Source organism: Scyliorhinus canicula, chromosome 3, assembly GCF_902713615.1.
Source record: "Scyliorhinus canicula chromosome 3, sScyCan1.1, whole genome shotgun sequence".
Lineage (NCBI taxonomy): Eukaryota > Metazoa > Chordata > Chondrichthyes > Carcharhiniformes > Scyliorhinidae > Scyliorhinus > Scyliorhinus canicula.
In genome coordinates this window covers 23,058,499-23,081,470 of record NC_052148.1, presented here as the reverse complement: position 1 = coordinate 23,081,470, position 22,972 = coordinate 23,058,499, and the positions used below count along the sequence as shown (strand labels likewise).

The 22,972-nt window shown below is 46.4% G+C and overlaps 1 protein-coding gene across 1 annotated transcript in view; it reads left to right on the top strand.

Moving 5' to 3' along the window:
- Positions 1-1,075: 1,075 nt before the first annotated feature.
- c3h20orf194 (chromosome 3 C20orf194 homolog) overlaps positions 1,076-22,972 on the top strand; it is a 257,070-nt gene continuing 235,173 nt past the window's right edge. Inside the window, exon 1 of the mRNA XM_038793206.1 lies at positions 1,076-1,343. Coding sequence (XP_038649134.1) covers positions 1,249-1,343 — 95 coding nt within the window. The 5' untranslated portion in view covers positions 1,076-1,248. The remainder of the gene's footprint in view (positions 1,344-22,972) is intronic.

Sequence of the window (22,972 nt, the reverse complement as noted above, 5' to 3'; positions counted from 1 at the left end):
CTTCTGAGCAAGGGTCTCCCAGGCATTGACGCCTATGTTGCATTTCTTGAGGTAAGCTTTCAGGGTGTCTTTGAAGCGCTTCCTTTGTCGTCCTCTTGCTTGGAGTTTTCCAATCAGCCAGCATTCCAAGGGGCAAAGAACCGAGTCAGGAGGATGGGGCAGTGTGTTTGTGTGTGTGCACAACACTGGTTTATCCTCAACTGAGTATTGCGTCCAGCTCTGGACACCGCACTTTAGGGAGGATGTGAAGGCATTAGAGGGGGTGCAGAAAGGATTCATGAGAATATCTCCAGGGGCGAGGAACATCAGTTATGAGGATAGATTGCAGAAGTTGGGACTATTTTCCTTGGAGGAAAGAGAGAGGTAGGTGGTTCAGAGGAGATCTGATCAAGGTGTCCAAAATCACGACGGGTTCGGGCAGAGTATCAATGGGGAGAGAGCGGCGGCCCCGTAGCTGCGAAGGATGAGGAGCACGAGGACGCGCATTCAAAGTAACTGGCAGGCGAAGAAGCAGTAATGGTGAGCGGCTTGTTGGTGTTGAAGCGCGGGATACCATCGGGGACGGCTCTGCCTGAGGGCACGGGCTGGTTCAACTGAGGAATTCAAAAGGGAATTGGATGGTTAGCTGAAAAGGAAGAGACAGGGGGAGGGAATGGCACTCGCTGCATTGCTCCCCTGGGGTAGTCAGCACAGACAGAACGGGCCCAATTGGTTCCTCCTGCGCTGGATGTGACCATTCTCTGTGACCACCACTGCCGGAAAAATAAACAATCCACCCGCCCGCCGGGTACCCAGTGCCCTGAACCACAAGAACAAAGCCCCTGATGACGGTCATGTGGGCGGGCAGGGGAGGAGGAATCTACCATGTTCACCGTCCAGAGAGGGGTGTCCAGCGCCTCAAACAGACGATCAGTGAGGCAGCGGGTTAGTCAGAACAGAGAAAGAAAATCACAAAACGAACCGGCACCGCGCGTCCTCCCCTTGACGCGTTGCCGTCCGTCTCCAACCTTCTGCCCGATTGGTCGGTCTGGGTGCCATTCATGAGCCTGGGTGCTGGCTCCGCTGTGATTCGCTTCTCCTCCTCCTCCTCCGAGGCAAATACCTTCCTCACCCTCTCCCGTCCCCACACCCCCGCCCCGCCCCGCCCCCCTCAATCGTCGAGGCGAAATAAACGTCCATGACACACGCACGTCTCCACAGCAGCCGTTTTCTTGTCAAAGGAAACGCCGAAACAAAGGAGCTGCTGCAATGTTGTCGATGTTGCAGGAGGCGACGGCGGGGAAGGGGCGGTCGCTGCCCGCCTGGAGGAGCGTGCGATCGGAAACCTTCAGCCTGTTTGTCAGGTAGAGCGGCCGTTACTGGGGCGCCATTCAAATGTTCAAAAGCGGGGCTCGCGCCGGGAGCCGTTCAACGGGCGACAGGCGCGCGCTGCCTGTCTGCAAAGCGCAGGGGCCCATAGATATGTGTGTGTGTGTGTATATAAATATATAATTCCGCGCTGATGGTCATCGCCCTCGATTTTTGTATGTTTGATTTCCACTACCGTCGTCCCAATACATTTTGGAAAAATTTTTTCTGATGGGAAATAAAAGCTTTATATTTTTATTTTAAGCCCAGTCAAATCCAGATCCTTGCTGCCCCCCAATCGGTCTGTCATTTCCTTTTGTCTTGGGGGGGGGGGGGGGAATTGTCATTTTTCTCCATTCTCAGCTCTGCTCTCTCTATCCGCCCCCTCCACATTTCTCACCGTGCCAAGTGTCGCTGACAGCACTCCTGGCTCACCCCGCCTTGTGTATGCCAATCACCCCCACGCCCCCTCAGTTGACCGTGTGATGCCCACGCCAACCATGCTGTTCTCTTCCTTCCCTTCTCCCCCCCCCCCCCCCCTCTGCGTGGGTTTCCTCCGGGTGCTCCGGTTTCCCCCCACAGTCCAAAGATGGGCAGGTTCGGTGGATTGGCCATGCTAAATTGCCCTTGTGTCCAAAAAAAGGTTGGGTTGGGTTACGGGGATAGGGTGGAGGTGTGGGCTTAGGTAGGGTGCTCTTTCCAAGGGCCGGTGCAGGCTCGGACGGGCTGAATGCCTTGTTCTGCACTGTCAATTCTATGAACGCATGGTTCACAGTGACACCCTACTCTTCTGACCCTGCACCCACCCCAACCACTACAGGCCGATCCTGCAATGCCTATGTGCCCCGCCCCCACACACTTTGGAGTATCCAGCAGTTCTTCTGCCCCCCTCCCACTGTATAACACACTGTATAATGCCCCTGTCTCACCCCCATCCCCTGCCTTGGGTAACTCTGTAGTGCCTATGCCCCTGCCCTGTCTGCCTTGACGGGTGACACAGCGACACCCCTCCTGCTCCAACCTACCTCGGGCAACCCTGTGGTGCCCTTTCTCCTCCCCACCTACCTTGGGTGACCCTGCTGCACCCTCGGCTGCCTTAGATGACGCTGTGGTGCCCCTGTCTTGGATGGCCATGTGTCTCCAGCCCTCTGCTTCTGGCTTCTCTGGACTCTCGCAACCCTAGACATGGCTTGTGGTATCACCCCTCTTTTACAACACCAGGTTAAAGTCCAACAAGTTTGTTTCAAACACCAGCTTTCGGAGCACTGCTCCTTCCTCAGGTGAAGGAGGAAGGAGCAGTGCTCCGAAAACTAGTGTTTGAAACAAACTTGTTGGACTTTAACCTGGTGTTGTAAGACTTCTTACTGTGTTCACCCCGTCCAATGCCGGCATCTCCACATCACCCCTCTTTTTCATATGTCTTTCCACCCCAATTTCTGGCACTCCAGCACTCTTTCTCTACTTTGCATTGAGTTTTTCCTCAACTAATGTTGATAATTGAACTTAACGGAATAAGCTTCAGGTTGATTTTGAATATCTGATATTAGCTTAACGATCAATGTTGATCCAGCCAACATTGGAAATATTTAAACCATCTTCTTTGACCCTTGCTTCTGATTTTGTCAGCCTTTCTTCATACACTGATGACACTGTCATCATACTTGACTGATCTTTCAAGTCCATAACCTCTCATTTGCTTGATCACCCAAACTCCTTCTCACTGCAGTATGGCCACTGGAACTCAAGAAAGCAATGGTGCTTTATATTTCTGGTTATTAGTTCAACAAGAAATGTAGAAAAAAGGATTTCTGACAATGAAAACCTTGATGCATGTAGACCTAATTCTTTATTATGTGGTTTTATGTTGCTGAATAAGAGCTTAGTTTAGCCATCAAAAGAAATTGAAATTCCTCCAAGGCAATAGATAATTATGTGTGTAACATGGTCAGTTTTAAATGGGCTTTGAACCTTCTGTTTGCATATTTTCTATATTTATGCTTTGAAGCCTGAGGCACCTGTTTGTGTGGAATTGGAGAAAGCTGCACTCTCTTAAGTACATACATGAAAAATAAATCAAGGTCTTTGGGCATTGAAAAGATGACTTCTTGTTTGTGAACCCACTTGGTTTTTTTCTGACGTGGAGATGCCGGCGTTACACTGGGGTGGGCACAGTAAGAAGTCTTACAGCTCTAGGTTAAAGTCAAACTGGTTTATTTGGAATCACTAGCTTTCGGAGTGCAGTTCTTTTTTGTTAGCTGGTTTTCCCTGCTTGTCTTCCGGTCCTGTACTTCCCTTGATTTCGATCCTGCAACATGGGAATTGAAAAAGAGCAATGTGGGCCATGTTGGAGCCAGGCAATTGAAAAGAGCAAGCAAGAGGAGCCGGGAGTTTGAAAAGAGCGCGAGAGGAGCCGGGCGTTTTGAAAAGAGTGCGAGAGGAGGTGGGCGTTTTGAAAAGAGCGCGAGAGGAGGTGGGCGTTTTGAAAAGAGCGCGAGAGGAGCCGGGCGTTTTGAAAAGAGCGCGGGAGGAGCCGGGCGTTTTGAAAAGAGGAGCCGGGCGTTTTGAAAAGAGCGCGAGAGGAGCCGGGTGTTTGAAAAGAGCGCGAGAGGAGCCGGATGATTGGAAAAACAGTTGCGAGAGGAGAAGAATAAATTTAAACACCGGTTCAGAAAGTGGCGTGGGACCAACCATAGCAGCTGAAGTCCTGGTGAGTATTTTCAATCTTTCAAACTAATTTGGTGCTTAATTTGAAGGTAGGGACTATGAAGTAAAATTAAACAAAAAGGTGTATAAAATAGTACTGTACAATTATAGTAGAAGGGTTTGGTAAGGGACAATGTTCCTGGTTGAAGTAAATAAGACCCCAGCTAACTTAAATTTTTGTTCAGCAAGTAACCAACTTAATTAACAGGCACATCATCGAAGGAGACCTCCGATCTGTGATCATAGAATTTACAGTGCAGAAGGAGGCCATTCGGCCCATCGAGTCTGCACCGGCTCTTGGAAAGAGCACCCTACTCAAGGTCAACACCCCCACCCTATCCCTATAACCCAGTAACCCCACCCAACACTAAGGGCAATTTATCAATCCACCTAACCTGCACATCTTTGGACTGTGGGAGGAAACCGGAGCACCCGGAGGAAACCCACGCACACACTGGGAGGATGTGCAGACTCCGCACAGACAGTGACCCAAGCTGGAATCGAACCTGGAATCCTGGAGCTGTGAAGCCATTGTGCTGTCCACAATGCTACCATGCTGCCCTCCTACATAATGTGGGAAATGAGGGACGCTTCCAATGTCCTTGGTGACTATATCTTCAGAAGGTGTCAAAATGCAGCTTCCAACTAACTGGATTTTGGATCTGGGGATGGGCTCACTGGGGCATCCGTGATGTTGAGGAAGTTGTAGATAGCATGTTTAGCGAGGTAGTCACACAGCAGGTGAGGAATGCAGAGGCAGAAAGAGAATGCGATCCTCACAAGGATCAGTGCCCTAAACAATATACATGAGAATGGGGGCAGGGTGGTAAATCAGTGAGGAAGAAAGTCTTGGGTTGCATCAAAATATTGACGGGTAAGCCAGATGGGCAGATCAAGCACAGATGGAATTTAACCCTGAAAGATGCAAGGTGATGCACTTTGAGTACTCCTTTGTCTTGTAAATCCTTCCAATGTATGGCATGACACAGAAGTTTGGAGGGATCTTTGGTTGCTTGATCACAGATCCCTGAAGGTGGCAGGACAGGTTGTTAGAGTAGTTAAGAAGGCATACGGGACACTTGCTTTTATCAGTTGTGGTATAGATTAATAATAACCTTTTATTAGTGTCACAAGTAGGCTTATAGCAACACTGCAATGAAGTTACTGTGAAAATCCCCTAGTCGCCCCACTCTCGACATCTCTTTGGGTACACTGAGGAAGAATTCAGAATCGCCTAGCAAGCACATCTTTCTGGACTTGTGGAGGAAACCACGCAGACAAGGGGAGAACGTGCAGACCCCGCACAGAAAGTGACCCAAGCCGGGCATCGAACCTGGATCCCTGGCGCTGTGAAACAACAGTGCTAACCATTGTGCAACCGTTCCGCCCTGTAAGAGCAGGGATATTATGTTGGAGCTGTACAAAAGTTTGATCAGGCCACAGCTGGAGTAGGGTGTGTAGTTCCGGTCACCTTGCTATAGGAGGGATGTAATTGCACTGGAGAGGTTGCAGAGGAATTCACCAGGATGTTGCCTGGGATGGAGCATTTGAGCTATGGAGAGGCAGTGACCACAAATGACAGAATTTACCCTGCAGTTTGAGACGGATAAACTGGAATCGGATGTAGAGGTTTTACAATGGAATGAAGACAGTTATAAAGACATGAGGGAGAAGCTGGTGTGAAGACTGGAATAGTTTGGGAAAATTGGATTCTAAGTATTGGGCAATTTTAAGGGTTAAAAGAATTGGGTTGGCATGTGTTTGACTGCAGCGGTCATGTTTTAACAAAATAATTCTGTTCTACAGGACCTGGGTGCTATTAGTATCCAGAAGGTGAAATTGACAAAGAAATGTGATTTTCAGTCTGGATTAATGCACTATGGTTTGACTGAGAAAGTCCCTGGGGAGTTGATTTGCTTTTTAGCCTGCGGAATTAATTTGTTTTTCACCTTGGGGAGATGAGGTGATATCTGGGTGGAGCCAAGGAATGCCGAGAGACATTTTGAAGAGCTTTAGAGAGGCAGTTTTTGGAAAAATCTTTGGAGAGAGAGTTGAATTGTGATTTGCCTGACATAGAGTCCACAGTTCTCCCATAGTAAGATATGTTGAGAGTTGTATGTTTCTTTTTTGTGTTATTTAATGGTCAAATTGAGTCGCAGTTGGGGGGGGGGGGGGGTGTTTTATTCGAATGTGAAGTTTAAAAAAAGTTGATTTTGGTTTAAAAATACCCAAGCCCTATTTTTTTCATGTAATCATTCCTGGAGTGAATCAATCTTTCTGCCCAGTCTCAAATAAGCTAAAGTATTGGGATTTCAGTTCCGTATCCCAGCCACTTTTAGTGTCTGGCCTGGTATCGTAATATTAGCCAGACTTTATTGGAAGGGGAGCCTAGCATTCTTGATTAATAAGGGGACCAGGGGTTATGGGGAGAAGGCAGAAGAATGGGGATAAGGAAAAATATCAGCCATGATTGAATGGCGGAGGGGACTTGATGGACCAAGTGTCCTAATTCTGCTTCTGTGTCTTATGGACAGTGAAGCAGCATTGGCAAGACGTTATTCGGGAGGCACAACAGAAATTCATCCCAAGGAGCAGGAAACATGCCAAAGGGAGGATGAGGCAACCATGGCTGACGAGGGAAGTCTGGGACAGCTGAATAGCAAAAGAAAGAGCATACATTGTGCTGAGGATTAATGGGAAGCCAGATGATTGGGAGGCCTTTAAAAGCGAGCCGAGGACAATTAAAAAAAGAAAAAGTGCAAGCTAACTAGTAATATAAAAGAATATTTGAAAGAATTTTTTTATAAAAGGTACGAGAGAGGTAAGAATGGAGATTGGACCACTGGAAAATGAGACTGGCGAAGTACTAATGGCAACAAAGAAATGGCAGAGGAACTGAATTGGCACTTTGCATCAGTCTTCACGGTGGAAAAATCAATGGCATACCAGAACTTCAGGACCATCAGGGGACAAAGGCGAGTGCAGTGACCATCACTTAAGGAGAAGATGCTGGGGAAGCTGAAAGGTCTGAAGGCGGAGAAATCACCCAGACTGGATGGACTAAACCCCAGTTTTCTGAAGGTGATAACTGAGGAGATTGTGGAGGCATTAGTGGTGATATTTCAGGAATCGTTGGAGTCGGGGAGGGTCCTAGAGGACTGGGAAATGTAACATCTCATTTGAGAAAAGAGGAAGGCAGAAGAAATTATAGGTCTGTAGCCTGACTTCAGTTCTTAGTAAGATTTTTAATCCATTATTAGGGATGAGATTGCAAAGTACTTTGGAGTGCATGGTAAAATAGGATTGAGTCAGCAAGGCTTCATCAAAGGGAGGTCATGCCTGACAAATCTATTAGAATTCTTTGAGGAGATAGCGAGGAAGTTAGACAAAGGAAAACTAGTGGAGGTGATCTATTTGAATTTCTAGAAGGCCTTTGACTGTACAGGAAGCTGCTAAATGAAGAGCCCATGGTGTTTGGGGGCAAGGTACTGGCATGGATAGAGGATTGGCTGATTGGCAGAAGCCTGAGGGTGGGGATAAAGGGGTCTTTTTCAGGATGGCAGCCGGTGACTAGTGGTGTTCCATCATAGATTATCATAGAATTTACAGTGCAGAAGGAGGCCATTCGGCACTGGCTCTTGGAAAGAGCACCCTACCCAAGGTCAACACCTCCACCCTATCCCCATAACCCAGTAACCCCACCCAACACTAAGGGCAATTTTGGCCAATCCACCTAACCTGCACATCTTTGGACTGTGGGAGGAAACCGGAGCACCCGGAGGAAACCCATGCACACACTGGGAGGATGTGCAGACTCCGCACATACAGTGACCCAAGCCGGAATCAAACCTGGGATCCTGGAGCTGTGAAGCAATTGTGCTATCCACAATGCTGCCGTGCTGCTGGAGTCAGTGTTGGGATCACAACTATGCGCAGTATAGATTAATGATTTGGAAGAAGGAACTGAGTTTGCAGATGGTACAAAGATATGTAGAGGGATAGTGAGTCTTGACGAAGCAGGGGGGGCTGCAGAAGGACTTGGACAGGCTAGGAGAGTGGGCAAAGAAGTGGCAGATCAAATACAATGTGGGAAAATGTGAGGTTATGCACTTTGGTAGGACAAATGGAGACATAGACTATTTTCTAAATGGGAAATGGCTTCAGAAATCGGAAGCACAAAGGGACTTGAGAGTCCTTGTTCTCTTATGGTTAACATGCAGGTTCAGTTGGCATTTAGGAAGACAAATGCAATGTAAGGATTCATTTTGAGAGGGCTAGAATACAAGATATGTATTTCTGAGGCTGGGAATGGGTCTGTTCAGACACTATTTGGAATATTTGTGAGCAGTTCTGGGCCCCGTATCTAAGGAAGGTTGTGCTAGCCTTGGAGGGGCCCAGAGGAGGTTCATGAGGCTAATCCCAGGAACGGAGGGCTTGCCATATGAGATAGGGTTGAGAACCCTGGGTCTGTACTCGATGGAGTTTAGAAGGATGAAGGTGCACATGAGAGTACTGAGAGGCCTATATAGCGTGAACATGGAGAGGATGTTTCCACTGGTAGGGGAGAGGATGTTTCCACTGGTAGGAGAGACTAAAACTCGACGGCACAGTCTCCGATCGAAAGGATGATCTTTTAAAACGGAGATGAGGGGGAATTCCTTCAGCCAGAGGTTGGCGGATCTGTGGAACTCGTGCTGCAGAAGGCTGTGGAGGCCAAGTTACTGAGTATCCTTAAGACAGAGATAATGATCTTTATTGTCGCAAGTAGGCTTACATTAACATTGCAATGAAGTTACTGTGAAAAGCCCCTCGTCGCCACATTCTGGCGCCTGTTCGGGTACACAGGGAGAATTCAGAATGTCCAAATTGCCTAACGGGACGTCTTGTGGGAGGAAACCGGAGCACCCGGAGGAAACTCCACGCAGACACGGGGCAAACATGCAGACTCCGCACAGACAGTGACCCAAGCTGGGAATCGAACCTGGGACCCTTGAGCTGTGAAGCAATAGTGCTAACTACTGTGCCGCCCGATAGATAGGTTCTTGATTAATAAAGGAATTGGGGATTATGGGGATGAGAAACATATCAGCCTTGATTGAATGGTGGAGCAGACCCGATGGGCCAAATGGCCTAATTCTGCTCCTAATATATTTGTGGTATCTAATGAAATGAAATGAAATGAAAATCACTTATTGTCACAAGTAGGCTTCAATGAAGTTACTGTGAAAAGCCCCTAGTCGCCACATTCCGGCACCTGTCCGGGGAGGCTGGTGCGGGAATTGAACCGTGCATTGCTCAGGTTGTTTTCTTTGGAGCAGAGAAGGCTGAGGAGGGTACTGTATTGAGATTTATAAAATCTAGACAGGATAAGGGTGGGACAGTGGCGCATTGGTTAGCACTGCTGCCTCACGGCACAGAGGACCTGGATTCGATCCGGCCCCGGTCACTGTCCATGTGGAGCTTGCACATTCTCCCCGTGTCTGCCTAGGTCTCACCTCCACAACCCAAAGATGTGCAGTGTAGGTGGATTGGCTATGGTAAATTGCTCTTAATTTAAAAAAAAAAAAATATCTAGTCTGGGTGTATAGGAAGCTCCTGTTCCCCTTAGTTGAAGGGTCAATAACGAGGGGGGATAATTTTAGGTGAGGGGCAGGAAGTTCAGAGAGGATTTGAGGAAAAGCTTTTGGTGTGAGTTTGGAATGCACAATCTTTAACAAGTATGTAGATGAGCACTTGAAATGTCATAACATTCAAGGTTATGGGCCACGTTCTGGAAAGCGGGATTAATGTAGATTTGTTGATGCGCAGTTGATGGATCGAAGGGCCTCTTCTGTACTGTATGACTCTGACTCTACATTCTGCGCCCTTGCCTGCCTCTGTGCTTTCCGCCAAGTGGTGTTCAATATGGTGGAGTGCTAAGCGACGCTATGTGGTAAGCAGCAGGTGGTTTCCTTGCCCATGTTTGACTTAGTGTCACTAGACTTCATGGAGTCCAGAGTTGATGTTGAGGACTCCTGACTGTACACCATTGTGCCGCCACTTCTGCTGTCCTGTCGGTGAGACAGGACACACCCAGGAATGGTGGTGATGGTGTCATACCTTTATTGTAAGGTATGATTCCGTGAATGTGACTATGACTATGCCAGGCTGTTGCCTGACAAGACGCATGGGCCAGGAACAAAAACTGCCAAGTGAGACCCTGGCTGAATTGATACTGGCCGTCTGCAAGAGCACTCGAGTCAACGATATTCGTTATCACAAATGGACTTTGTCACTTTTACACAAAATAACATGACCATGCTCTGAATATGTAACAAACTTCCAGACAAAGATCAACTTTGTAGCAAAACAAACCGAAGAGGCCATCAGACTACATAATGGGCTAATAGCTGGTCAGACAAGAGTGTTTCACAGGACAATGATCTTGATTGAATCACGCTGGCTGAACAGGAGTATCCTGTTTATTCCCATTAATAAGTTTGTCTGGATGGACAACAGAATTTAGACCGGGGTGTATACCCATGATTCAGTTCTAGCACAACCGGCATAAAAGAAGGAACATTGGAACAGACCGTCAGTGATAACCTGCAAGTCCCCCAGGCACCACCATCAAGAGAAGAAGGAATCCTGGGTTCCCAGCCCAGCGAAGATATCCACATTGATCCTAGACTGATCAACCTCCTTCACTAAGTGCGGGTAATACCTATAGCTTAGCTGTGAGATTGAGTCCTATTTTATGTGAATGAGAGAAATGTGAATTAAGTTGGGTTAAACCATGAACCCATGTTTAATAAATTTGGTTGAATCAAAAACTTGTATTTGTCATTTTATCTCACACAGAAAGAGACCTAAAACATTTGAGTAATAAACTGGTCAAAGTGTCTGACGTTTTACAGACAGTTCTGACAAGTCAGTAAGAAGGGCTTTGCCATTGTTGTTCTGGGCGGTCCATCTGGTTTCATTCCCTTGTGCTTTCTTTGCAGCAGTTGAATACAATTGGGTGTTGAGAGTCAACCAGGTTGCGGTGGGTCTAGAGTCACATATAGGCCAGACCAAGTCATGACATTAGTGGGGTTGACGATGGTTTCATGATCATCATTAGACTTTTAATTCCAGATATTTTTTATTGAGGTTTTAAATTCCACTATTGACCTATGGTGGGATTTGAACTCCGGTCCCCAAAGGATTACCCTGTGTCTCTGGATTATTAGTCCAGTGACAATACCGCTGTGCCACTCCTTTCTCTTTTCCCACCTACCCCCCCACCCACCCCCCATGATTTGGTGGGTCGAATAGCCTCCTTTGTGTCATAATGATTCGGACTCTGAGAGAACATGATTGAGATGAAAGTTGTATTTACTGAGCAGTAAATTTTATCTGGTAAAGGAAATTTTGGCAAGATTGAAATGGTATTTCCACTGGTTAGAGATTTTTGTTTCATAATATTGGATGACTGGCTAGGAATGCACATTTGTGGTCGTGTTACTTTTTTTCTGCTTGAAACTTGGAAGCTTTTTGAAATGAGACCTGTAATTTGCATGCATGTCTTTTGACTTTTTTGGAGATATTTATAAAGTCATTGGATTCTTTGCTTCATGCTGGATCAAAGCATGCTCTAACAGATATGGACCCATGATTAAAGAGTAAAGTAACATCATCTTTTAGCATAATCTTATTTAACTGCATCTTGTCGGCAGTGGATCTTTAGACTGATGTAAAATGTTTTTTGAGCAATATTCATTTTATGGAGACTATAAATTTGCCTTTAACAAGAGAAAACATCCTAAGATGATTCAGATAGGGAAGCTGATACTGAACCAGAAAGTAGAAATTAGAAAGCCTGATTGAAGGGGGTTAGGGATGAGAGAAGGAATTAAAATACTTCTGCTTGCAATACTTCTGCTTGCAATGTAATAACTTTACGTTTGAGGAAGAATATATTCAACAGAAATTGTTGGGAAAATGATTCAGCTCACAGCATTAAAAAGGAAACAATTTTTGGTGAAAACAAGTTTTTTTTTTTGGTCATGAGTTCGATAGACCACAAATGACCCTTTTTCATAGATTTTTATGCATTGAGTTGAATATAGAAGCCAGACAAAAACACAACCAACAATATGCGCCTTGTTTGTTAAGAAGATGGAATGTTTGTGTTGCCATGGTGGAGTTTGGAGTGTGGGGTGGCTATGTTGAGATTTATTTCCATTCCATTGTGATCCACCTAATATTTAACTCTTCATAATCTCCCGATGACCTCTGTGCTACCTTTTTTAAATTTCAGTGACTTGTAATTGGATTATTTAGTGGATAGAAGCAGTGATTCAATTTCATGTAATATGGCACATTATTTTCTGCGGTGTCTGAGATGGGATGAAAAAGATTTCTGATGGACTTTGGATTCCATGCCTGCTCAATTCAGCAGGAATGCCGATAGACATTTAAATTTGAACTGAGGACGGCCATCCTGTATCCCATTAATAACCTGTCTGTTTAATAAGCATTAAGTACGCTTGAATGTCAACTTGCCTGACAAGCAAAATTGAAAGCTTGTGTAAAAGTATGCTATTAATTAAAAAAAAAATTGTAGCATAGAACATAGAACATAGAACACTACAGCGCAGTACGGGCCCTTCGGCCCTCGATGTTGCGCCGACCTGTGAAACCATCTGAAGCCTATCTGACCTACACTATTCCATTTTCATCCATATGTCTATCCAGTGACCACTTAAATACCCTTAAAGTTGGCGAGTCTACTACTATTGCAGGCAGGGCGTTCCACACCCCTACTACTCTCTGAGTAAAGAAACTGCCTCTGACATCTGTCCTATATCTCTCACCCCTCAATTTAAAGCTATGTCCCCTCGTGTTGGTCATCACCATCCGAGGAAAAAGACTCTCACTGTCCACCCTATCTAACCCTCTGACTATCTTATATGTCTCTATTAAGTCACCTCTCAGCCTTCTCCTCTCTAACGAAAACAACCTCAATTCCCTGAGCCTTTCCTCGTAAGACCTTCCCTCCATACCAGGCAACATCCTAGTAAATCTCCTCTGAACCCTTTCCAAAGCTTCCACATCCTTCCTATAATGTGGTGACCAGAACTGCACGCAGTACTCCAGGTGTGGCCGCACCAGAGTTATGTACAGCTGCAGCATGACCTTGTGGCTCCGAAACTCAATCCCCCTGCTGATAAAGGCTAGTACACCATATGCCTTCTTAACAGCCCTATTAACCTGGGTGGCAACTTTCAGGGATTTATGTACCTGGATGCCGAGATCTCTCTGTTCATCTACACTACCAAGAATCTTGCCATTAGCCCAGTACTCTGCATTCCTGTTACTCCTTCCAAAGTGAACCACCTCACACTTTTCCGCATTAAACTCCATCTGCCACCTCTCAGCCCAGCTCTGCAGCTTATCTATGTCCCTCTGTATCCTATAACATCCTTCAGCACTATCCACAACTCCACCGACCTTCGTGTCATCTGCAAATTTACTAACCCATCCTTCTACACCCTCTTCCAGGTCATTTATAAAAATGACAAACAGCAGTGGCCCCAAAACAGATCCTTGCGGTACACCACTAGTAACTGAACTCCAGGATGAACATTTGCCATCAACCACCACCCTCTGTCTTCTTTCAGCTAGCCAATTACTGATCCAAACCGCTAAATCACCTTCAATTCCATACTTCCTTATTTTCTGCAATAGCCTACCGTGGGGAACCTTATCAAACGCCTTACTGAAATCCATATACACCACATCAACAGCTTTACCCTGATCCACCTGTTTGGTCACCTTCTCAAAAAACTCAATAAGGTTTGTGAGACATGACCTACCCTTCACAAAACCGTGTTGAGTATCGCTAATCAACTTGTTCTTTTCAAGATGATTATAAACCCTATCTCTTATAACCTTTTCCAACATTTTACCCACAACCGAAGTAAGGCTCACAGGTCTATAATTACCAGGGTTGTCTCTACTCCCCTTCTTGAACAAGGGGACAACATTTGCTATCCTCCAGTCTTCCGGCACTATTCCTGTCGACAAAGACGACATAAAGATCAAGGACAAAGGCTCAGCAATCTCCTCCCTGGCTTCCCAGAGAATCCTAGGATAAATCCCATCTGGCCCAGGGGACTTATCTATTTTGACATTTTCTAAAATTGCTAACACCTCCTCCTTTTGAACCTCAATTCCATCTAGCCTGGTCGACTGAACCTGAGTGTTCTCCTCGACAACATTGTCTTTCTCCAGTGTAAACACTGACGAAAAATATCCATTTAAAGCTTCCCCTATCTCCTCTGATTCCACACACAACTTTCCACTACTATCCTTGATTGGCTTACTCGAGTCATTCTTTAGTTCCTGATATACCTATAGAAAGCCTTAGGGTTTTCCTTGATCCTATCCGCCAACGACTTTTCGTGTCCTCTCCTCGCTCTTCTTAACTCTCCCTTTAGGTCCTTCCTGGCTAACTTGTAACTCTCAAGTGCCCTAACTGAGCCTTCATGTCTCATCCTAACATAAGCCTTCTTCTTCCTCTTGACAAGTGCTTCAACTTCCTTAGTAAACCACGGCTCCCTTGCTCGACAACTTCCTCCCTGCCTGACAGGTACATACTTATCAAGGACACGCAGTAGCTGTTCCTTGAAAAAGCTCCACATTTCGATTGTACCCATCCCCTGCAGTTTCCTTCCCCATCCTATACCTCCTAAATCTTGCCGAATAGCATCATAATTGCCTTTCCCCCAGCTATAATTCTTGCCTTGCGGTATATACCTATCCCTGCCCATTGCTAAAGTAAACATGACCGAGTTGTGATCACTATCACCAAAGTGCTCACCTACATCTAAATCTAACACCTGGCCGGGTTCATTACCCAGTACCAAATCCAATGTGGCCTCGCCCCTTGTTGGCCTGTCTACATACTGTGTCAGAAAACCCTCCTGCACACACTGCACAAAAACTGACCCATCTATAGTACTCGAACTATAGTATTTCCAGTCAATATTTGGAAAGTTAAAGTCCCCCATAACAACTACCCTGTTACTCTCGCTCCTGTCAAGAATCATCTTTGCAATCCTTTCCTCTACATCTCTGGGACTATTCGGAGGTCTATAGACAACTCCCAACAGGGTGACCTCTCCTCTACTGTTCCTAACCTCGGCCCATACTGCCTCAGTAGACGAGTCCTCAAGCGTCCTTTCTACCGCCGTAATACTTTCCTTGATTAACAATGCCACACCCCCCCCTCTTTTACCATCTTCTCTGTTCTTACAGAAACATCTAAATCTAAATCCTGGAACCTGCAACAACCATTCCTGTCCCTGCTCTACCCATGTCTCCGAAATCGCCACAACATCGAGATCCCAGGTACCAACCCATGCTGCAAGCTCACCCACCTTATTCCGGATGCTCCTGGCGTTGAAGTAGACACACTTCAAACCAGCGTCCTGCTTGCCGGTGCCCTCTTTCGAACTTTTAACCCTATCCCTGACCTCACTACTCTCAACATCCTGTGCATCTATTCTCAAAACCTATACCGTTCTTGCTTGTAGAAGTGTTATAATGGAATTTGCCAAAGAAACTTTGACGTTTTTCCAGGTCCGCATGTATGTCTCGTGGCATAAGTCTGCTGCAAATTAAGTTGCACCACAGCTATCTTATTTATAAATCCTCTTCTAATGTAATAAAATAGCTTTTTGTGTTTATAAAACAAAACTGCTTTTGAGCGACAAAGGAGGTATTGGTTCAGCTTGATTGAATAATTAACTTCAAAGGAGTGTCTTAAAGGAGTAAAGTAAGATAGGTGGGATAGGTGGAGAGAAATAAGGAGGGTATTCCAGAGCTTGCAGTCTAGCCATGTTAGAGCAATTAAAATTGGGGATGTTCAAGAGGTTAGAATTGGAAGACTGCAGATATCTTGGAAGATTGTGGTGCTTGAGGAGGTTATGGAGAAAGGTATGGGGTATGAGGCCATGGAGGGATTTGAAAACCAGGATGAGAATTTAAACGTTGATGGGGTGCCGAATGAATGTCAGCGAGGTCAGAGGTGATAGACGAATGGGACTTGGCATGAGTTAATACATGGCCGGTGGAGTTTTGGATGACCTCAAGTTTCTGGGTGGGAGGATGTGGGAGACCAGCCAGGAGAGTGCTATAATAGGTGAGTCTAGAATTGAGCTGGTTATTTGACTCCTTGAGGATTGTAGTAGCGTTTCAGCCACATATGTGAAAATGATGTGAATAAATCTGTTCCTGATATAACGTTATAATGGAAAAATTATGTTATTGCTTTCTACTTGATTCATATAACTTCTCCAGTGTTCACCATGATATTCTTCTGGCACATCTATCTATGAGCTAGTCAGAGTAGGAATGCCAGGATAGACAGGATGAATACGTAGCTTCAGAGATGGCAGGAGGGAGGGATTCAGATTTTTGGGATATTGGAACCGGTTCTGGGAGAGGTGGGAACATTACAAATCGGACGGTCTACACCTGGGCAGTACTGGATCCAATGTCCTGGGGAGGTTGTTTGCTAGCGCTGTTGGGGAGGGTTTAAACTAATGTGGCAGGCGGATGGGAATCAATGCAGGACATCGGAGGGTAGTAAAGAGAGGATAGAAACAAAAGTCAGTAAGGAGAAAAGTGGAAGGCAGAGAAACAGATTGAACTTCATTTAATTCAACGCAAGAGGCCTAACGGGCAAGGCAGATGAACTTGTGGCATGGACAGGTACATGGGACTGGGATATTATAGTTATTTTTGAAACGTGGCTAAAGGAGGGACAGGACTGGCAGCAATGTTCCAGTGTACAGATGCTATAGGAAAGATAGAACAGGAGGTAAGAGAGGAAGGGGAGTTGTGTTTTTGATTGGGGACAGTATCACGGCAGTACAGAGAGAGGATATATCGGAGGGTTTGCCCACTTGAGTCTATATGGGTAGAACTGAAAAATAAGGGTGAGATCACTTTGATAGGACTGTACTATCGGCCCCCAAATAGTCAGCGGGATATTAAGTAGCAAATATATAAAGAGATTACAGATAGCTGCCGGAAAAATAGAGTGGTAACATTTGGGGACTTTAACTTTCCCAACATTAACTGGAACAGCTATAGCACATGGGGTTTGGATGGAGAGAAACTTGTTGAGTGTATTCAGGAAGAATTCCTCATTTCAATATGTGGATGGCCCGATTAGAGAGGGGGCAAAACTTGACCTCTTGGGGAATCAGGAAGGGCAGGTGATGGAAATGTCAGTGGGGGAGCACTTTGGGACCAGTGACCATAATTCCATTAGTTTTAAGATGGCTATGGAGAATGATAGCTCTGGTCCAAAAGTTAAAATTCTAAATTGGGACAAGGCCAATTTTGAGGGTATAAGGTGGGAACTTTCAACGGTCGATTGGGAGTGCCTATTTGCAGGCAAGGGGACAGCTGTTAACCAGAGTTCAGGGTGAGCACGTTCCTCTTGGAGTGAAGGGTAAGTCTGGTAGAAGGAGGGAACTCTGGATGACCGGGGATATTGAGGCCATGGTCAAAAGGAAGAAGGAGGCATTTTGTGTGCATAGGCAGCAGGGATCAAGTGGATCTCTTGAAGAGTATAGGACTTGTCGGAGTAGAGTTAAGAGATAAATCAGGAGGGCAAATAGGGACATGAGATTATCTTGGCAGATAAGGCAAAGGAAAATCCATGGAGCTTTTACAGATACAGAAAAGGGTGACTAGGGAGAGGGTAGGGTCTCTTAAGGACAAAGAAGGTCATCTATGTGCAGATCCACAAAGGATGGAAGAGGTCCGAAATGAATATTTCTTATCAGTGTTTACGGAAAGGCACGAATGTTAGGGAAATTGGGGAAATAAAAAGTGATGTCTTGAGGATTGTACATATTACAGAGCAGGAGGTGCTGGAGGTATTAAAGCTTATCAAGATAGATAAATCCACGGGACTTGATGAAATGTATCCCAGGATGTTGTGTGAGGCCAGGGAGGAAATTGCCGGCCTTCCAGCTGAGATATTTAAATCATCGACGGCCACAGGAGAGGTGCCTGAAGATTGGAGAGTAGAAATGTTGTGCCCTTGTTTAAGAATTGCTGTAAGGATAAACCTGGGAACATCATCCAGCAGAGGGCAGCAGAGCAGAGCTACTGATCAGCTGTTCTGGGGAAATTTGCATACGTGCAGTGCGGTCAGCCTAAGTTGAAGGTGAACTGGCGAAGGAGACCCAAGGAGTTTGAGTGAAGACAAGCATCCAGCAGAGGGCAGCAGAGCAGAGCTACTGATCAGCTGTTCTGGGGAAATTTGCATACGTGCAGTGCGGTCAGCCTAAGTTGAAGGTGAACTGGCGAAGGAGACCCAAGGAGTTTGAGTGAAAACAAGCATCCAGCAGAGGGCAGCAGAGCAGAGCTACTGATCAGCTGTTCTGGGGAAATTTGCATACGTGCAGTGCGGTCAGCCTAAGTTGAAGGTGAACTGGCGAAGGAGACCCAAGGAGTTTGAGTGAAGACAAGCATCCAGCAGAGGGCAGCAGAGCAGAGCTACTGATCAGCTGTTCTGGGGAAATTTGCATACGTGCAGTGCGGTCAGCCTAAGTTGAAGGTGAACTGGCGAAGGAGACCCAAGGAGTTTGAGTGAAAACAAGCATCCAGCAGAGGGCAGCAGAGCAGAGCTACTGATCAGCTGTTCTGGGGAAATTTGCATACGTGCAGTGCGGTCAGCCTAAGTTGAAGGTGGTTTGTGGAAGGGCTGTTGGCAACTGACAGTTAAACCCGAAACACTTCGTGAGTGTTTCCCACCCTACCTCCTCCTCTAACCAACCCCCCCACCCCACGGTGGTTGGGAAGCGGGAGCAGGGACCTGTCGTGAAGGTGAGTGAGTGCCTTTAAATTTGCTTAACTTTCAGCGGGAGCAGGGTTTGAGGTAATATCAGGTAAGCTCTTCCTTTCTTTTTCTTGTTTTTTTTTTAAATCTAGAGGTGATGTCAGGGAAGGCAGTACAATGCTCCTCCTGCAGAATGTTTGAGGTGAGGGACGCCGTCAGTGTCCCTGCTGATTTCATCTGTGGGAAGTGCACCCAACTCCAGCTCCTCAAAAACCGTGTTAGGGACCTGGAGCTTGAGCTGGATGAACTTCGGATCATTCGGGAGGCAGAGGGGGTCATAGATAGGAGCTTCAGGGAAGTAGTTACACCAAAGACTGGAGATAGATGGGTAACTGTAAGAGGGACTGGGAAGAAGCAGTCAGTGCAGGGAGCCCCTGCGGTCGTTCCCCTGAGTAACAAGTATACCGTTTTGGATACTTGTGGGGGGGACGACTTACCAGGGGTAAGCCATGGGGTACGGGCCTCTGGCACGGAGTCTGTCCCTGTTGCTCAGAAGGGAAGGGGGGAAAGGAGTAGAACACTAGTAATTGGGGACTCAATAGTCAGGGGCACAGATAGGAGATTTTGTGGGAGCGAGAGAGACTCACGTTTGGTATGTTGCCTCCCAGGTGCAAGGGTAAGTGATGTCTCGGATCGTGTTTTCCGGGTCCTTAAGGGGGAGGGGGAGCAGCCCCAAGTCGTAGTCCACATTGGCACTAACGACATAGGTAGGAAAGGGGACAAGGATGTCAGGCAGGCCTTTAGGGAGCTAGGATCGAAGCTCAGAGCGAGAACAAACAGAGTTGTTATCTCTGGGTTGTTGCCCGTGCCACGTGATAGTGAGATGAGGAATAGGGAGAGAGAGCAATTAAACACGTGGCTACAGGGATGGTGCAGGCGGGAGGGATTCAGATTTCTGGATAACTGGGGCTCTTTCTGGGGAAGGTGGGACCTCTATAGACAGGATGGTCTACATCTGAACCTGAGGGGCACCAATATCCTGGGGGGGAGATTTGTTAGTGCTCTTTGGGGGGGGTTTAAACTAATTCAGCAGGGGCATGGGAACCTGGATTGTAGTTTTGGGGTACGGGAGATTGAGAGTATAGAGGTCAGGAGCACAGATTTGACTTCGCAAGAGGGTGCCAGTGTTCAGGTAGGTGGTTTGAAGTGTGTCTACTTCAATGCCAGGAGTATACGAAATAAGGTAGGGGAACTGGCAGCATGGGTTGGTACCTGGGACTTCGATGTTGTGGCCATTTCAGAGACATGGATAGAGCAGGGACAGGAATGGTTGTTGCAGGTTCCGGGGTTTAGGTGTTTTAGTAAGCTCAGAGAAGGGGGCAAAAGAGGGGGAGGTGTGGCGCTGCTAGTCAAGGACAGTATTACGGTGGCGGAAAGGATGTTAGATGGGGACTCTTCTTCTGAGGTAGTATGGGCTGAGGTTAGAAACAGGAAAGGAGAGGTCACCCTGTTGGGAGTTTTCTATAGGCCACCTAATAGTTCTAGGGATGTAGAGGAAAGGATGGCGAAGATGATTCTGGAAAAGAGCGAAAGTAACAGGGTAGTTGTTATGGGAGACTTTAACTTTCCAAATATTGACTGGAAAAGATATAGTTCGAGTACATTAGATGGGTCATTCTTTGTACAATGTGTGCAGGAGGGTTTCCTGACACAATATGTTGACAGGCCAACAAGAGGCGAGGCCACATTGGATTTGGTTTTGGGTAATGAACCAGGCCAGGTGTTAGATCTGGAGGTAGGTGAGCACTTTGGAAACAGTGACCACAATTCGGTGACCTTTACGTTAGTGATGGAAAGGGATAAGTATACCCCGCAGGGCAAGAGTTATAGCTGGGGGAAGGGCAATTATGATGCCATTAGACATGACTTAGGATGTGTTGGTTGGAGAAGTAGGCTGCAAGGGTTGGGCACACTGGATATGTGGAGCTTGTTCAAGGAACAGCTATTGCATGTTCTTGATAAGTACGTACCAGTCAGGCAGGGAGGAAGGGGCCGAGCGAGGGAACCATGGTTTACCAAAGAAGTGGAATCTCTTGTTAAGAGGAAGAAGGAGGCCTATGTGAAGATGAGGCGTGAAGTTTCAGTTGGGGCGCTTGATAGTTACAAGGAAGCGAGGAAGGATCTAAAGAGAGAGCTGAGACGAGCAAGGAGGGGGACATGAGAAGTCTTTGGCAGGTAGGATCAAGGAAAACCCAAAAGCTTTCTATAGGTATGTCAGGAATAAAAGAATGACTAGGGTAAGAGTAGGGCCAGTCAAGGACAGTGGTGGGAAGTTGTGTGTGGAGGCTGAGGAGATAAGCGAGATACTAAATGAATACTTTTCGTCAGTATTCACTCAAGAAAAAGATAATATTGTGGAGGAGAATGCTGAGACCCAGGCTATTAGAATAGATGGCATTGAGGTGCGTAGGGAAGAAGTGTTGGCAATTCTGGACAAGGTGAAAATAGATAAGTCCCCGGGGCTGGATGGGATTTATCCTAGGATTCTCTGGGAAGCCAGGGAAGAGATTGCTGAGCCTTTGGCTTTGATTTTTAGGTCATCATTGGCTACAGGAATAGTGCCAGAGGACTGGAGGATAGCAAATGTGGTCCCTTTGTTCAAGAAGGGGAGTAGAGATAACCCCGGTAACTATAGGCCGGTGAGCCTAACGTCTGTGGTGGGTAAGGTCTTGGAGAGGATTATAAAAGATACGATTTATAATCATCTTGATAGGAATAATATGATTAGGGATAGTCAGCATGGTTTTGTGAAGGGTAGGTCATGCCTCACAAACCTTATCGAGTTCTTTGAGAAGGTGACTGAACAGGTAGACGAGGGTAGAGCAGTTGATGTGGTGTATATGGATTTCAGTAAAGCATTTGATAAGGTTCCCCACGGTCGGCTATTGCAGAAAATACGGAGGCTGGGGATTGAGGGTGATTTAGAGATGTGGATCAGAAATTGGCTAGTTGAAAGAAGACAGAGAGTGGTAGTTGATGGGAAATGTTCAGAATGGAGTTCAGTTACGAGTGGCGTACCACAAGGATCTGTTCTGGGGCCGTTGCTGTTTGTCATTTTTATAAATGACCTAGAGGAGGGCGCAGAAGGATGGGTGAGTAAATTTGCAGACGACACTAAAGTCGGTGGAGTTGTAGACAGTGCGGAAGGATGTTGCAGGTTACAGAGTGACATAGATAAGCTGCAGAGCTGGGCTGAGAGGTGGCAAATGGAGTTTAATGTGGAGAAGTGTGAGGTGATTCACTTTGGAAAGAATAACAGGAATGCGGAATATTTGGCTAATGGTAAAATTCTTGGTAGTGTGGATGAGCAGAGGGATCTCGGTGTCCATGTACATAGATCCCTGAAAGTTGCCACCCAGGTTGATAGGGTTGTGAAGAAGGCCTATGGTGTGTTGGCCTTTATTGGTAGAGGGATTGAGTTCCGGAGCCATGAGGTCATGTTGCAGTTGTACAAAACTCTAGTACGGCCGCATTTGGAGTATTGCGTACAGTTCTGGTCGCCTCATTATAGGAAGGACGTGGAAGCCTTGGAACGGGTGCAGAGGAGATTTACCAGGATGTTGCCTGGTATGGAGGGAAAATCTTATGAGGAAAGGCTGATGGACTTGAGGTTGTTTTCGTTAGAGAGAAGAAGGTTAAGAGGTGACTTAATAGAGGCATACAAAATGATAAGAGGGTTAGATAGGGTGGACAGCGAGAGCCTTCTCCCGCGGATGGAGGTGGCTAGCACGAGGGGACATAGCCTTAAATTGAGGGGTAATAGATATAGGACAGAGGTCAGAGGTGGGTTTTTTACGCAAAGAGTGGTGAGGCCGTGGAATGCCCTACCTGCAACAGTAGTGAACTCGCCAACATTGAGGGCATTTAAAAGTTTATTGGATAAGCATATGGATGATAAGGGCATAGTGTAGGTTAGATGGCCTTTAGTTTTTTTCCATGTCGGTGCAACATCGAGGGCCGAAGGGCCTGTACTGCGCTGTATCGTTCTATGTTCTATGTTCTATCAGACTGGTGAGCCTTATTCTGTAGTGGGTA